Here is a 15,251-nt window from a genome sequence, read left to right as displayed (position 1 = left end):
TTCAATTACCCAATTGATGGTCCTCAATGTACCTGCATGCAAAAGGCGAATTCAAACTTATGACCCTCATATCACATTTGTGAAGTGTGTCCTCCTGTTAGCTTCTTAGGTCTTGTCTGCGACGGCACATGCGCCGTATGCACTCTCACTTGTGAGAGATATTTTATACAACAAGGAGCTTGCAGCCCACCCATTGCTTAACATTTGCTGGCTTCATTGTCACTCTTATTTGCTTCCTTTTAATTGGCCAGCTCATGCTAGCTTCACTTCCTCTTTTTTGGGCTGGAGCATGGACCAAGCACAGATTGCTTCAGCTTCATTACTGTCCTTCCGCTGATTACACTGTGATTGAGGTACTACTTTTGTTATTTATTCTTCCCTATCGTCCAGGTTAAACCTCTTGCCATTTTAAGCTATGTTTTAGAAGGCCTTTCTCATTTCAAATTGATGTTTCTTGTGACAGCAGATGTTATCAGCTTTTATTAAGACAACAGATGTTAGCTGCTTAAAAATATATGTTTACTAAAACATGGACATGGGCGCAATTGCCTACTTTATGTGTTTAGGATTTTTTGCTAAATGTCATGATTTCTTTTTCACTCACGGGGGGATTAACTGATTTGCTCTGGATCACAGGTGCAGAGACCTAACAAGCATTGGTAATTCCATTAGATCTCGCCTTTGAGTCTATTGGCTCTTCCATTGCCTTTTGTTGCTGCTGTACGGTATTGGCATTGCCAACCTTGGCAAAGATTTTTGTCAATGCTTCATAGCAGTGTGGCTGCTGTGCAGCATGGCTAAAAAGAATACTAAAAAAGAGCTGTTATGCATTCAGCATTAATGCACTTTTTAAACAAATGCATGAACCCTGGCTGTGTCATGTGCTTGTTTAAATTGGTTTTAGCCACCCTGCAAAGCATTCTTGCTGCTGTACAGCATGGCTACAAAACACTGCCAAACCCAATACCTCTCATAGGCGAGACCTATTGACTTTGCCAGTGCTTTCTGATTATTGTTGTTGAGCTGGCTGGGTGTGCAGAGGGAGGTTTGGAATGAGCAATGGTGTAGCAAAGGTGCCGTGAGACCTATTGCAAGCAAGGAAAATGCCCCCTCGCCCAGCTTGGTAGTAAAAAAAACATCAATAGAAGTCAAGTGGGCCCCATACATTCCTGGGCCTTGGTGCCACTGCACCTGCTGCATTTTTTTATAGCTCCTCCCGTGTGGATGGCGCTGTAGAAAAGTGTTTGGAGATGGTTGTGGGCAGAGTTGGGCATGCATCAAACGTCTGAGGTCTGTGCCCCACAGAAGCAGTTCATGCTGTTGGAATGTGCCCTGTCTGTGATAACTGCTGCGCCAGGGGTTTGAGTGGCACTGCCCGTCGCTCCAGGCACGGGTTAATGTTTGAGCCGAGTCATAAAAGACGTTGCATCATGCGGCCTCTGACCTCTTCTCAAGGTAAGCCGCTGCTCATATAAACGGGCACCCTCTGCCGGCTGGCACCTTCCCTCCTCTGCCAGCTGCACCCAGGAGCTCCGGCAAGATGAACTTCTCCGGCAAGTATGAGCTGCAGTCCCAGGAGAACTTCGAGCCCTTCATGAAAGCCATCGGTGAGTGGCGCTGGGGGGCGCGTGGGCACCTGCGGAGGGCAACCGAGAACGGCTCGAGGCTTCACAAATGATGACTTTCAATGGGCAAATATAGTGCTGGGGGAATGTTTCATTCTCTTCCACACATTGGGATTAACATAAAAAACAACATTTGCAAATCAGGAAAATATTTCGTAACAAATTGCTTTATATCTATGTTTTTACATTATTTAAAGAGCACTGTTTTGTTATTTTAAAGAATCGCTTTTTTTACAGAAATTGTTTTTAGAAACTCATCTTGAATAGTTTTTTACCGGCTGGAAATTGATAATTATATTAATCGTGTTTTTCTTTACATAGGTTTGCATTTATGATTGTATATATTCTGTCAATTCACTGAGCGGGTAAAGGGCTAATTTGCTATTAATTACAGATCAGATTTTGGTACAAAACATTTTGCTGCACTATTTAGGTTGTGATTTCAGAGTCTCGATTTAAATGGGTGAAATGCAAAACGTCTTATTGCTGAAATTACACACTATTCTAATTGAACACAGGGGATGCTCTTACTGTGACTACGACTTGTAATTTATTTTTTATAAACATATCATGCACCTGCAGCTTCTCCTTCTGTGCAGCTGTTATATTCATGCCCTGCGCCTCTTCTTGCTGTGCTCTTCACTTGTACTCATGCACCCTGTCTTTTTTCTGTCTGCTTTACCCTCTATTCCACGATTTCACATTATGCACTAGCTTTCATGCACTTAAACGTTTTGTAAAGTGCTCAAACGTCCTTCTTGGGTTTCTCCGCGCTATAGAAAGAACATCCACCATGCTTTGATGTCATTGCATTGAACTGATGGAATAATTGGGCTTTGCGCGAACATTCACTGTGACTGCGGCCAGCATGGAATGGGTGGGCACAATGAAGCATTCCTGCCAGGGCTAGGAATGCGCCTCTGGGATGCCCTCAGGTGAGACACGCAAGGTCAGGGGTGATGGTGCAGAGATATGTCCATTGCAGCACTCTGGCTGCACATCTGGACTCAGACGGGTAGCGGTGCTTGGAGCAGCGTGTAGAGTGTGAGGGTCCCTCTGCAGCCCATCTCCAGCTGCTTATAGGCAATCCAGGCACCATTGCTCATGCTTGCATTAGGACTCACAGCACCCTTGCATCACCGCTGCCTAGGACTGGCCCATGGCAGCCCACCGCGTCTAAGGTTGCCGTGCCAGCCCGCTTCATCCCATCTTTGCCCCATTCTTGTCGAACCCTGGGGTACATGGGTTGTAAGCAAAAGAGCAACATTGTAATTTCAGCCACAACAAAACCACCAGACTTTGCAATAAAAAATCAGCTTGTAGGCATTTAAATGCCACAGTGAAGACCTCTATAAAGGGCGGCGGTGGCGCACCATGGTGGGCACAGATAGTTCATTCTGACCAGAGAGTCGATGAATGAACCGCTAGGATGGTAAGCTTCGGAATAATAAGGGGTGTTCAGGGTGCATTGAGGGAGCTGGGGCTGTTCAAGTGGAGCAGAGGGGGATTCCCAGACCCAGCTGAGGGGGTGCATGCTTTACAAGGCTGGTGGGCAGCAAACAGAGCATGGTTAGACGCTCAAGTGGACAAGAGGGTATGGAGTGGGAACAGAGATCTGAACTATGCAGAGGTTCTGTGTCAGGAAAGGCATGTTAGGAAGAGTCTAGGGGTTCACACTGAGAAGAGGGGTGCAGTCCACACAAGGGGGCATCAGGGTGGACAGAGAGGTTTCCAGCAGAGGAGACGGGTCTCAAACATAGAAGAATGCCTGGGATGACCACAGAGTTACTGGTAGAAGGGGGGCGCTCAGCGTGCTGTGGAGGGGTTCAGGCAGAGCCTGCACTATTGAATAATGCAGACAGGGCCGTGTAGCCTGAGCAGTGACGAGGGCGTTCAGGCTGAGCAAAGATGGTCCATGGTGAGTGGAGGGGGGAGGAGGATGAGAGGGGGGATGCTGAATCCTCAATTTACCTGAAGCCCAGAAGTCCTTGTTGCCTACAAGCCACTCATTTGAGAGTTTGCGTTCATCAAAAGCACTAAAGTCGCCAAAGCACCTTTGCAGCTGAGTTCTGGGTGCCCTGAATCTGAGTTTCTTGGGTCACCCATCCTAGGATCATGGAATTCTCAGCATTATCCAGCAGTTAATGGCTCCTAGTGACATCTGTTCTCTCTTCTATCTGCAGGTCTCCCCGATGAGATGATCCAGAAAGGCAAAGACATCAAGAGCACCTCGGAGATCGAGCAGAGCGGCAAATCCTTCAAGGTCACCGTGACCACGGGAAGCAAAGTCCTGGTCAACGAGTTCACCCTGGGAGAGGAGGCCGAGCTGGAGACCCTGACCGGGGAGAAGGTCAAGGTAAGGAAGCTCGTCCGTCTCACTCTTGTCTGAGCTGCTCCAGCATCTTCAGCAGAGAGCGCCAGGCCCTCCGTCCTCGCTCTCAATAGGATGGCAGATGTCTATTCTCACCGCCATGAGTGATTGTGTTGTGTCCTTCCATAATGTACCTAGGAGTTACAATATGTTTAATTTCCAAAGGACACGAGTCTTAAATCTAGGGACACTCAAAGGTAGCAATTTTGTAGGTTTTGGCAAATTCACTCTTTTCTGACCTCCTAGCATATATGCACCGGGACCGGGGGTAAGTTGTTCAGAAACATAAGTATTTGTAAAGCGCTCCTTCACCCTAGGGTATCTTGGCGCTGTAAAACGGATGTTTATTGTTATCCAACTCAATGACGCTCATGTTATCGATCTCAGAAGGATGAAAGTAGGGGACCTGACGGAATTTGAACCTGCGACCATGAGGTTGAACACAGGCCACTACAGTGGGCGAATCAGTCCACTAAGCCACCAGACCCGGCTAATCGGAAGCGCAGATAGCGCAGTGAAATGCTCAAATCCACATATTTAAACACAGGAATAAAAGTAGAAAGGGATAGCATGTATATTAAATATAACCCTAAACATTATTATTGAACAAAACAACACAAAACTAAGTACATTTTTTAAGAGGTGCATTTTCCCATTTATTCACATGCAGTCTTGGGGCAAGTGCGCCTTTAATATATGCATTGTCTAGGTTATGGGTGAAGCCCTATGAATCGCACCTGAATCAGGAGAAAGCAGAACGGGGCCACTTTTGCTTCTGTTGACGCAGTGTCTTGAATGTGACAAATGATCGGGCGATCAGTTTGTCAAACATTGCAAGGGTGTCTCGCGCCTCCTGAATCACTGTGTGCAGTCTGGGGAGGGCGCCATGTTCCCAGGGGGGTGACGCGTTAAAAGTCATTAGAAACCTGTCTGTTTGTTTTCTTTCTGGGAGGGGCAGAGTTTTAGGTCTGCGCTCAGATTACTTATTGGCCCAAAAGCTGCAATTATATCCAGATTCTTTAGTGTGGGCCATAAATGCGAAGGGCGTGTTCGCCAGTTAACCTGACCCGCAGACGCACCGCGTGATTTAAGACAAGGAGGAGGTTTTTAAAGAGTGGCTGCCTCGGGTCTCCAGTTTCTCAGCAGTCTCACCTTTTATAAATACGCCGGTGGTCAGCAGATATATACAAGAAATCCACCCCCGCACAAATAAATGTAACCAGGGGATGCTTCCACCGTGCAGAAGTCGACCTTGCTGGAAGTTAGACACTGTCGAGCATTGTGTCGCATGTTGGTCACTGTAAACTAATCCAGTGGCAGGAAGCTTGAGAACAGTTACCAAAAGCTCCCCATGTCAGGCGTCGCCTTAGCCAAGTTCACATTTCACGTTCTGACTTTAGGACTCAGTCCTTCAATGGAAGCATGGTACTACTGTTCCCAGAATGCAAAAGATCTGCAGGCTACAAGCTCGTCACTGGTTGAATGTTTCATACATTGAAGGGAGTGGGGGGGGGCTGTTTGACTCAATTGTTTGAGCTATTTTTGTAATGTCACGTAGTTGCCATTTTGCATTCTGTGCCTGTTCTTACCTTATTGTTTGTCTTTGCAGTCAATTGTTAAGCTTGAAGGGGACAACCGACTGGTAACGAACCTGAAAAGCATCAGCTCATTCACTGAGCTCTCTGGCGACATACTCACCCATGTAAGTTCACGATCTGCCCCTAATTGCTGTGCCTCTCTCCTCAACTCGAGTTTCTTTATCTCTCATACCTTTTCCAATTCTCTCTCCACCGCCATCTTGGTCATTAAAACCGTAATGGATATTTAGTTGCAAAGCTGCAAATAGTTTCTACAGGAACCAGTTGTGGCATATGGGGTTTAGGCATTGGACAATATATGTGTTGTAGAAAAAAGTATAAATATTCTGCGTGTTGATTAAAGTTAGTGGTTGAACCCAAATTACAAACTTACGCACTAGTAGATAGTCTTAGGACCAGAATTAACTAGACATTTTTCAAATGCTCATCCGTAGGCCTGGCACATCCCGAATAAGCCCCTGGACTAAAAGGAAGTATTCTGGCCAACAGAAATGCTCTCCTGGAAATATATTCGTAGACCCTATTGTGGGTACGGGGTGTGTAGATGTTTGCAAATATGCAGGTGTATGCATAACTGTTATGTATGTTTATTTTTTATGCATTATAAATCATTAACGTCTACCAAATTTCAGTGTTAGTGAAATTTCATTGGCTTAAATGTGCAAAATATACTTGATGCTAGATCTTGTCTTAGCACAATAAAATACTAAAATGGTTCCCATGTTAGTGCACACTCCTACAATAATGTGATTCACTCACTGCGGCTTAGCCACTCACTCATTCGCTCACTCACTCACTCACTCCCTCCCTAACTCTTCTCACATCAATTTCTAATGGGTCGTCCTATTTTGTGTCTGCTATTATAACGAGCAAGGTGTTTGGACCATCTGCAGTTTCTTTCTTCGAATCTAATCCAAGGAACAGAAAGAACACTGTTGGATAGTCATTGACCAGAATGTGGCCAAGAGAAGCTCATAGGGTACCTGGTACTAAATCACTGGAAGGTGATCTGGTCTACTTCCGGGATACAGGTCATGTGATGCAAATGAGCTGCTGCAGTGTGACCAAAGGTAGCCTTTAATAGGTTGATTAGCAAGGATGGTACAATGACTGGGATAGCAAAGAAGCCTAAATGGGTTACACGTAGCAGCGTAAAACACCCCTAACTAAGCAGCCTTTACATGCTAAACCAATTTCCAAGATCTTAAATGAAGGGAGGGGCAGTAAGATCTTGTTAAAACAATATAATTTAGCACTGAGCTTAAGAAAGATATTAATGAGGTTCGTGACCAACAAAAGTGGATGCATCACCACAGGTGTATTTATGAGTATCCTGAGAATGCTGTCATAATGGTAGACACCAATTTAAAGCAATGTCATCTTTCTCCTTTCAGATCTTGACCCTTGGAGACCTCACCTACAAGAGGATCAGCAAGAGAATCTAAATGCCCGCACACTCCCCTATTCGTATTGTGTATAATGTGTGTAATAAACATCTATTTGTAGAAAAAACGTCATCTTCTGGCTTCTTTTAAATTTAAATAGATTTAAGTAAGTAAGTAAGTAATACTTTATTGTACAGGTAATAAAAACCATTACAAAAACCATCAGCAGTAAAAAAAAGGAAAGGGTTATAAATATTTGTAGCAGCTTGTTCGGTTAAAACAATTTTACAAAATACAGTTAAAAAAATGTTACAAAGAAGGGAATGTCCGTCCGCCATTGGGTGCTCATGTCTTTCTTCGGAGTATGTCAATGTTTTGATTCCATTTAAGTCTCTGAGCAGTCTTGGAGTTTTTGGCACTCACAGTCTTGAGGGTGTGCTGTCCATGTCCGTTTGTTCTTTCCTTATGATGGTCCTGATTTCTACAGCTCCGAGATATTTTACCAGTCGGCAAGCCATTTGAACTTCGTCGCCTCTAAAGCAAACCAGAGTTGCTTGTCTGCACGTCCTGATTCCTTTTTTTATGAATAGGTGTCTCAGTAGATTCCTGCGGTCTTGCTGCAGTTCTTTACAAATGGTAATGAGATATACGATGTTTTCCTCGTGTGTTCCACACAGGCGGCAATTTACTGGTTTTAGGGGTCGCAGCCAAGGGGCCATATGGTCCGCTTAGGGTAATACTCCTAATCGTAATTTTAGGAATGATTCTTTTGTTTTCTTGGTGAAGCTGGTCAAGAGGTATGCCTGTGGTGTGAGTTTATTGTAAGTTTGTACTGTCACAATTTTTCAGCATGTTCTACAAAACAGCAATAAAGTAATGACGGCAAAAGAGTGAACTATCTTTTATGAGAAAGAGCTGTGTACCCTCACCATGATTAAGGTCCTTCAGTTTTAAATCCCAGACATTCCATTGCCACATTTAAATACCATAATTTGACTTATTTCATTTTCACTTTCACACTAAATTACACCATGCCAGGAGATAGACCCATTTCAACCAGCTGCCTCTTGCAAAACCCAAAGGGATCCTTTCCAGCTACAAGAGATTTGATCGTAATGTCCTCTTGTTGACGTTTCTGCATTAGTTGCCTTTTTATTACTAATATTGAAATGTCTGAGGATATTTATAAAGCATGGACTCTGGGAGTTAGCGCGGCCCTTTCTAAAACACTGCCTATCGCCTCTTACTGCAGGATACAGACAGTGGTACACATACAGATGTTTCTAAAACAAGAGGAAGAACAGGACACCTCAGGTTTATAGTTCAACAAAGTTTACAAGGCAAGGATACCAAAACTTCCATTACGTATCGTTCCCACCTTGTGGCTTCCATGAGGGGAGAGAGCAGGTGGTGAAGATGCAGTCACAACAGTACTACCTTGAGCTTATTAATGCTCTGATTCCAATGAAGTCTTCCTATCTGGCACCTAAAATGGTGAAAGCAAAAGCTTTCACTGTATAGTACATTATTTTCCGGTGGCCTGATTGAACAGGGTGCGGGATACTCATCCCTCTGTACCATGGTTGTGAAATGGTTTGTTTCCCCTTAGCAGTACTGTAAGAGTCGGACATGCAAGGTCAGGGACATCCGTGCCACCCAATAGTTATAGTCACCCTGGGTTGAAGGGATGGTTGCTCAGACGAGGGTAGCGGCATGCCTTCGGCTGCATGCACACATCATCCTAGGTAGTAATTATCACAGGTAGGATGGAAATCTGATGGTCCAAGCTCCCATGATGTGCACAGAGAAACTATGACCCCAAGAGACTAGTTACTTGTCCCAAGAGGAAAGGAAGGGCAGAAAGCAGGTCAGGCCTGCTGTGGTGGGCCTTGAGTTATCTAGCAGAAGATGGCCCTCAGAGTGTCACTGGAAGGGTACTTTCTAACCTGGAACCCTGTGCTGTCTGAGTGAGAGACAACAGGAAACGTGGACCAGGTAAGCCACCGCCGAACCACATACAATAAGTACCACCCTTGAGGGTTAGGGCTGTGTGCCAGTTGTAGATTGCCATCCAGTGGTGAAGCATCAGTCTCAGGGGGCGACCATTGTGATGGTGGTGGTGAGGGTGAAGCATTAATGCTGTAGTTCCTACTTCCGTTCACCCAGGGGCCGAAGAGGCCCAGGAGTGTAATTTAAATAATGGATTAGAGAAGGGAATATCCACACATTGGAGGCATCAGAGTTGCCTGCTTGGCCATGTGGTTAGTCTTTTGGGTACCCAAGTGGGCTAACTAGCCACAGGGTTAATGCACAGGACCCAAGCATGCTAAGATGTGCAACAGGTATCACCTGAAGGACAGAAGCTCTTGATCCACCGTTTACTGCAGATGTTGCCCCCTTTTGTGAAGTTGAGAGACCGGTGTCACTAGAATCAGAGGCCGAAGCCTCCCTGTGCCACCAACACCTGGAGAGGAAGGAGTCTTAGGCATTGTGCCTGACTTTGACTTTTAAGGCTTAACACTAGGATGTCTAGTTTCTCTATCCCTGGCAGAAGTCCTTGCCACACAATAGATCGGAAATTAACCAAGGCACTGGGTTAGCATATTTGCATGCCGATCAATGGTCAGTTGCCAGGTCCAGTAAACTCAGAGTCTAGTGTGGCAGCCCAAGTTCAATCGCAATGGGCCTTGGATTTTGAGATGCCTTATAGTCAATTTTTTCCTTGCACATGGGTATGGAATTTAAAAAGAAAGCAAAATAGGCCATATAACGCATGCCCTACGAGGCTATCACCGTAATGAATGCATCCAGGGAAGGCTAGAGCTGCCCTCATCAGTAGGGTCAATAGGTAGGGAGGCGAATGCTCAGGGGGTGGGGTGGGGGGGTTAGTGGTGGAGCTAGAGCCTACAAAATAACTACAAGATTATCCAGCATTGTCAAATTTTTAAATTCGGTGCATTATCTATATTTTATCACTTCAGCATTTGGCATCTACCATAGCGTGTTGTTCACTTTTATCTTCTTTTAATTGGGAAGGGTGTGTTCGGACATCAGTCTTTTCCTCCTAGTTTCCCCAGGATGTATTCATACCCCTGAGTAGCTGGTATTTTTGACTTCTGAGCTGTGTGAGCCTGTCAGAGAGGCCCAAACAGCATGTACATTTTCTTAAAACATAAAGCCCAATTGTCTATTTATTTGGTATATTTGACACATTTATTAGACATCTGTAGGTTGAGTGCCCACATAGTGCAAGCTGCTTTAAGGGCAATTTCCCCAACTCAGCCCGCAGCGAAGCTTTTACATTTGCAAGTGGAGCAAACCTTGTGGCATGAGCTTCTAAACAGCTATGTCACTCTCCAGATAGTCCTGGATGCATACATGCAGTCAAGACACCATCACACTAGAGATATGGATGTGTAAAAGGGAAAAAGCAAGGCAACTGCCCTCTCCATTTATACACCGAGGGACAGATTTACAAGCCCCTTGTGTCACTTTGCACCGCACTTGTGTCATTTTTGTGACGCAAGGGTGGCGCAAAAGTTGCGCCCCATTTACAATGTGACGCATTTAGGGAGATGCATCACGTTGTAAAGCCCTGCATCACATTATACCTGCGCCAGGTATAATGTATGCAGGGTAGGTGCAGTGAAATTGACAATATTACACTGCGTCACTCTACGCCTTCACTGCGCCAAAATCCCTACGCCTGCTCAACCAGGCGTAAGGATTGACACAGGGAATTTTACATGGGACCTACCTATGTTTTCTGGCGCATTGCTGGAGTTGCGTCACTTTTGTGACAAACTCCAACAATGCGTCACTTTTCCTCCAACAGATGCATCTGCAATTCCTTGCGCCATGGTGCACTCTATTGTAAATAAAGCGCATCCATGGTGGCTCAAGTGCATTTGGAGGTGACACAAGGAATCTGATGCACCTATGCAGATGCCTCAGTTCCTTGTAAATCTACCCCCCAGGAACTGGAACGCCTCCGTGTATCCCTCGGGACTGCCCCAACTTTGCTCAACTTTGCACAAATTCAAGAACAGGCTGGAGAGACACCTCTTTAAAGACCACTACATTAGGCAACACATTAGAGCCAACCTCCACTCTAAGAACCAGCTTCACCTCCAATCTCTCATTAATTATACCTCTCTTTTGACCATGTGCAGCGCTTCATTGGCTTTTGGATAGGGTTATGCTACGCAAATATTATATACACAATGCATACGCACAAAAGGAGCACGTAACCTGCTTTTGCAAGAGAAATGCTGAACTAAACAATATGTAAGTTAGCTTTTATTGTGCCATTTAAAAGCAAGAACGAGGTGCCGGGTGCCCAGATGTCAAATGCAGACTAAGTTAAGTATTACGTTAAAAGTTAGGTTGTACTCAACCTGCACATTGTTAAGCAAGCGCAGCTTCACAATCACATTTATCATTATCTGAGGGTAGGAAATAAATAGGAAAGGCATTCCACAGCATATAACGTATCAATAAAAATAAAGATCAGTAGTCATGGTGTGTTTTTATTTTATATGTTGCAAGAATAACTTTCATTAGGTTGTCATTTTCCTATCCTCAAAACTCTGTATGTCCTGGTGCCATAAATCCCTTCAATGATGAAAACTGTTCCCAGGCCTCACTGTTCTTGGGAACTTTAGAGAGTCTAAATCTCTCGCAATTGGTTACCGCCCCTACTCATACCGTGGGGCAAATGCTGGATTTGATTTTTTAGAACAACCCTACCCTTAAAGTGGAGGCACCTCTGCGCCTGACTTGGTCGGACCATTTCTTGGTACCATTCAGCTTCAGTTTAGAATCCAGGCCGACTAAATCTTTGCCGATCACTGACAAAAGAAGAAATTGGAGAAAGGTTCCCCAGAAGCTATGGGGCCGATACTCCTCGAAGCTATCCCACAGATGAAGGGTGTTCCCGACAGTGATGCATCTAGCTTTAATCGCTGGGTCACCTCTGCCTTAGACATGGTTGCCCCTCTCAGGCCAGTGACTTCTTCTAGACGTAAACCCTCAGCCCCCTGGTTTTCCACTGAACTTACAGAGAAAAGTCTCTGTAAAAAATTAGAACGTTCCTGGGGAAAGTCCTATGAACCAGCTGCTAAATGCCCCTATACAGAGGCTCTGAAAAGATTCCATAGGTTAAAGCGCAGAATACGTGGTCCTCAAGGTCAAGTTGCTATTTCCCATAATGAAATTGTCCAAGAATTTTAATTTTTTTATTCAAACCTATATAGTAAACCAGTTCCTTGTGATGATTCTTTAATTGATTCCTTTTTAAATAAGTGCAATTTACCTCAAGTTTCTCCCTCAGACAGAATAGGTTTAGATTCTCCAATTACTTGTGATGAGATTTTACTTGCTATAAAATCACTTCCCAAGAACAAATCCCCAGGCCCAGATGGTATCCCAGCTGAATTTTATAAAGAATTTCAGTCTTATCTTTTACCTTATTTAAGTACACTTTTTTCCCATTTTGGTTCCTCTGGCACTATTTCAGGTTCCTTTACGGGCGCTCTAATCATTTTTCTGCCCAAGCCTGATAAAGACCCTACCCTGGTTGCTAATTATCGTCCCATTTCCCTAATAAACCAGGACTGTAAGCTTTATGCTAAAATCCTTGCCACTAGATTAGCTCCTGTCCTTCATTCCATCATTCATCCAGATCAATCTGGTTTTATGAAAAATAGATACTCTGCTAATAATACTAGAACACTTTTACACGTTATTGAACAGAGTCCTCATCTTACTTCCCCTGCAGGAGTGATGGCTTTGCATGCAGAAAAAGCTTTTGACAAAATTCATTGGCAATTTTTATTTAAAACTTTATTATCTTTTAATTTCGGTGCCCATTTTATTCGTATGATTTCTGCTTTATATTTTGCCCCTACTGCTCGTTTGTTTATTAATGGACACATTTCCACTCAATTTTCCCTCTTTGGAGGTACTAGGCATGGCTGTCCCCTTTCCCCACTGTTATTTTTAATAGGAATTGAGCCTTTTCTTAATCATATCCGATGCAGTGATAATATTCAGGGTATTGCGATAAATGATGTCATGGTTAAAACTTTAGCCTATGCTGATGATGTTTTATTGTTTATTAGTAATCCGCTTTCCTCTGTTCCATCATTATTAGACATTATTGACAAATATTCTGTGGTTTCAGGTTATAAGTTAAATGTAAGTAAAACAGAATTTTTTTCCTTGAATGCTTTTTGTACCCCGGATATGTTACCAAACGCAGATATCCTTTGGCAGAACAGTAAGCTGAAATACTTAGGTATCCTATTTGCCTCCTCGTTGCCTGCTACATTAAAACTAAATAGTGATTTCATCCTTGACTATATCAAAAACAAAGCGTCCAAATGGTCTCCCCTTTTCCTCACTTGGTGGGGTAGAATGGAGGCTATAAAAATGAATATTGCACCAAAAATCTTCTACTCATTAGCCATGATTCCCACTCAATTTCCTCTCAAATTTTATAAAGATATAGACAAATTGTTATCTAAATTCCTCTGGTCTAACAAGGTTCCCCGTATTGCTTACAAGAAATTAAAACTCCCTAAATCCCAAGCTGGATTTGCCCCTCCAGACTTTTACCTCTACCATAAAGCTTTTATCTTAAAGCAAAGCTCCTTATGGTTCACATCCTCCCATGTGGTCAAACCTCCAGTTTGGCTTGATATAGAATCTTCAATTGTACGTCCCTTTTCACTGCCTTCTTTGATGTCAATGTCTAGTGCATCCAAGATTATTCATCAGTCATCTATCATCAAATCCTCTAGAGTAATAATTAATGATTTGGATTCTAATTTTGATTTGCCCTTACTCTCCACAGTCCACTTGTCTTTATGGCATAGTGCTTTACTTAAACTAAACAGAAATATCAATTTCTGGTCCTCATGGATTTCTAAAGGGATTTTTTATCTCAAAGATGTATTTTGTGGAACTGCCTTTATCCCTTTTGAGCAACTACAGTTGAAGTTTGATATCCCAGCTTCTGATTTCTCAAAATACCAATCTTTATGCAATTCAATTTTGGACTCTTTCCCCAATGGTATTCCTTCATCCTCCACCAATGACCTATTAATTTACCTTACAGCTGTTACGTCTTCCCCCAAAGCTGTCTCAGTTTTTTATAAAAAATTTACTTCCTCCCAGGGCTCCAATGTTGGTGCAATATCATCTTTTTGGAATATTGAACTGTCCATTTCCCTATCAGATAACACATGGTCATCAATATGGCTCAACTGTCTCTCTGGTTGGCTTCTGGTGTCTCTTTATCAAACTAATGCTTTTATTTTATTTAATGCCTTATGGACCCCATCTCGATTATGCCATGCGAAATTGTTACCATCTGATGTTTGTTGGCATTGCACTTCACAGATGAACTCCATCCACTCCGGATCTCCGACCGACCCCTGCCCTCACCACGTCTTCAACAAGGCCGACGCTGTCATCGCACCCCACCTGCGGGACATCATCAACACCTCATTCGACACCGCCACCTTCCCTGAGAGCTGGAAGCACGCCGAACTCAGCACTCTACTCAAGAAACCAACAGCGGACCCCACGAACTCAAGAATTACCGCCCCATCTCGCTCCTCCCGTTTCCAGCCAAAGTCATCGAGAAGACCGTCAACAAGCAACTGGCCGCCTTCCTCGAGACGAACGGATCCCTCGACCCCTCACAGTCCGGCTTCCGAGCCAACCACAGCACCGAGACCGCCCTCATCGCTGCCACCGATGACATCCGAACCCTGATGGACAACGGAGAAACAGCGGCCCTCATCCTCCTAGACTTCTCCGCGGCCTTCGACACCGTCTGCCACTGCACCCTAGTGCAGCGCCTCTACAACGTCGGAATCCAGGAGAAGGCACTGGAATGGATCATCTCCTTCCTCGACGGAAGAACCCAGAGAGTCCGCCTACCACCGTACAAATCAAAGGCCACCGAAGTCATCTGCGGCATCCCTCAAGGATCCTCGCTGAGCCCAACCCTCTTCAACGTCTACATGAGCCCCCTCGCGGCCATCGCACGCCAACACAACCTGAACATCATCTCCTACGCCGACGATACCCAGCTGATCCTCTCCCTTACCAACGACCCCGCCGCCGCCAGAGCCAACCTTCACGAAGGAATGAAAGAGGTAGCCGAGTGGATGTCGACCAGACGCCTGAAGCTGAACTCGGACAAGACGGAAGTCCTCATCCTGGGATCCTCGCCCTCCGCCTGGGACGACTCCTGGTGGCC

The 15,251-nt window shown here is 44.5% G+C and overlaps 1 protein-coding gene across 1 annotated transcript; it reads left to right on the top strand.

Moving 5' to 3' along the window:
- The first annotated feature begins 1,449 nt into the window (after positions 1-1,449).
- Positions 1,450-7,106, top strand: FABP1 (fatty acid binding protein 1). The gene is made up of 4 exons (XM_086964273.1): positions 1,450-1,607; positions 3,809-3,981; positions 5,606-5,698; positions 6,989-7,106. Exons 1-4 carry the CDS (start codon positions 1,541-1,543, stop codon positions 7,037-7,039), a joined length of 384 nt encoding a protein of 127 aa, XP_086820399.1. The 5' UTR covers positions 1,450-1,540; the 3' UTR covers positions 7,040-7,106.
- Positions 7,107-15,251: the final 8,145 nt, after the last annotated feature.

The sequence above is a fragment of the Lissotriton vulgaris genome, chromosome 3_2 (assembly GCF_964263255.1).
Source record: "Lissotriton vulgaris chromosome 3_2, aLisVul1.2, whole genome shotgun sequence".
Taxonomy (NCBI): domain Eukaryota; kingdom Metazoa; phylum Chordata; class Amphibia; order Caudata; family Salamandridae; genus Lissotriton; species Lissotriton vulgaris.
The sequence above is the reverse complement of the archived record's forward strand: the minus strand, read 5'-3'. Positions and strand labels throughout refer to the sequence as shown.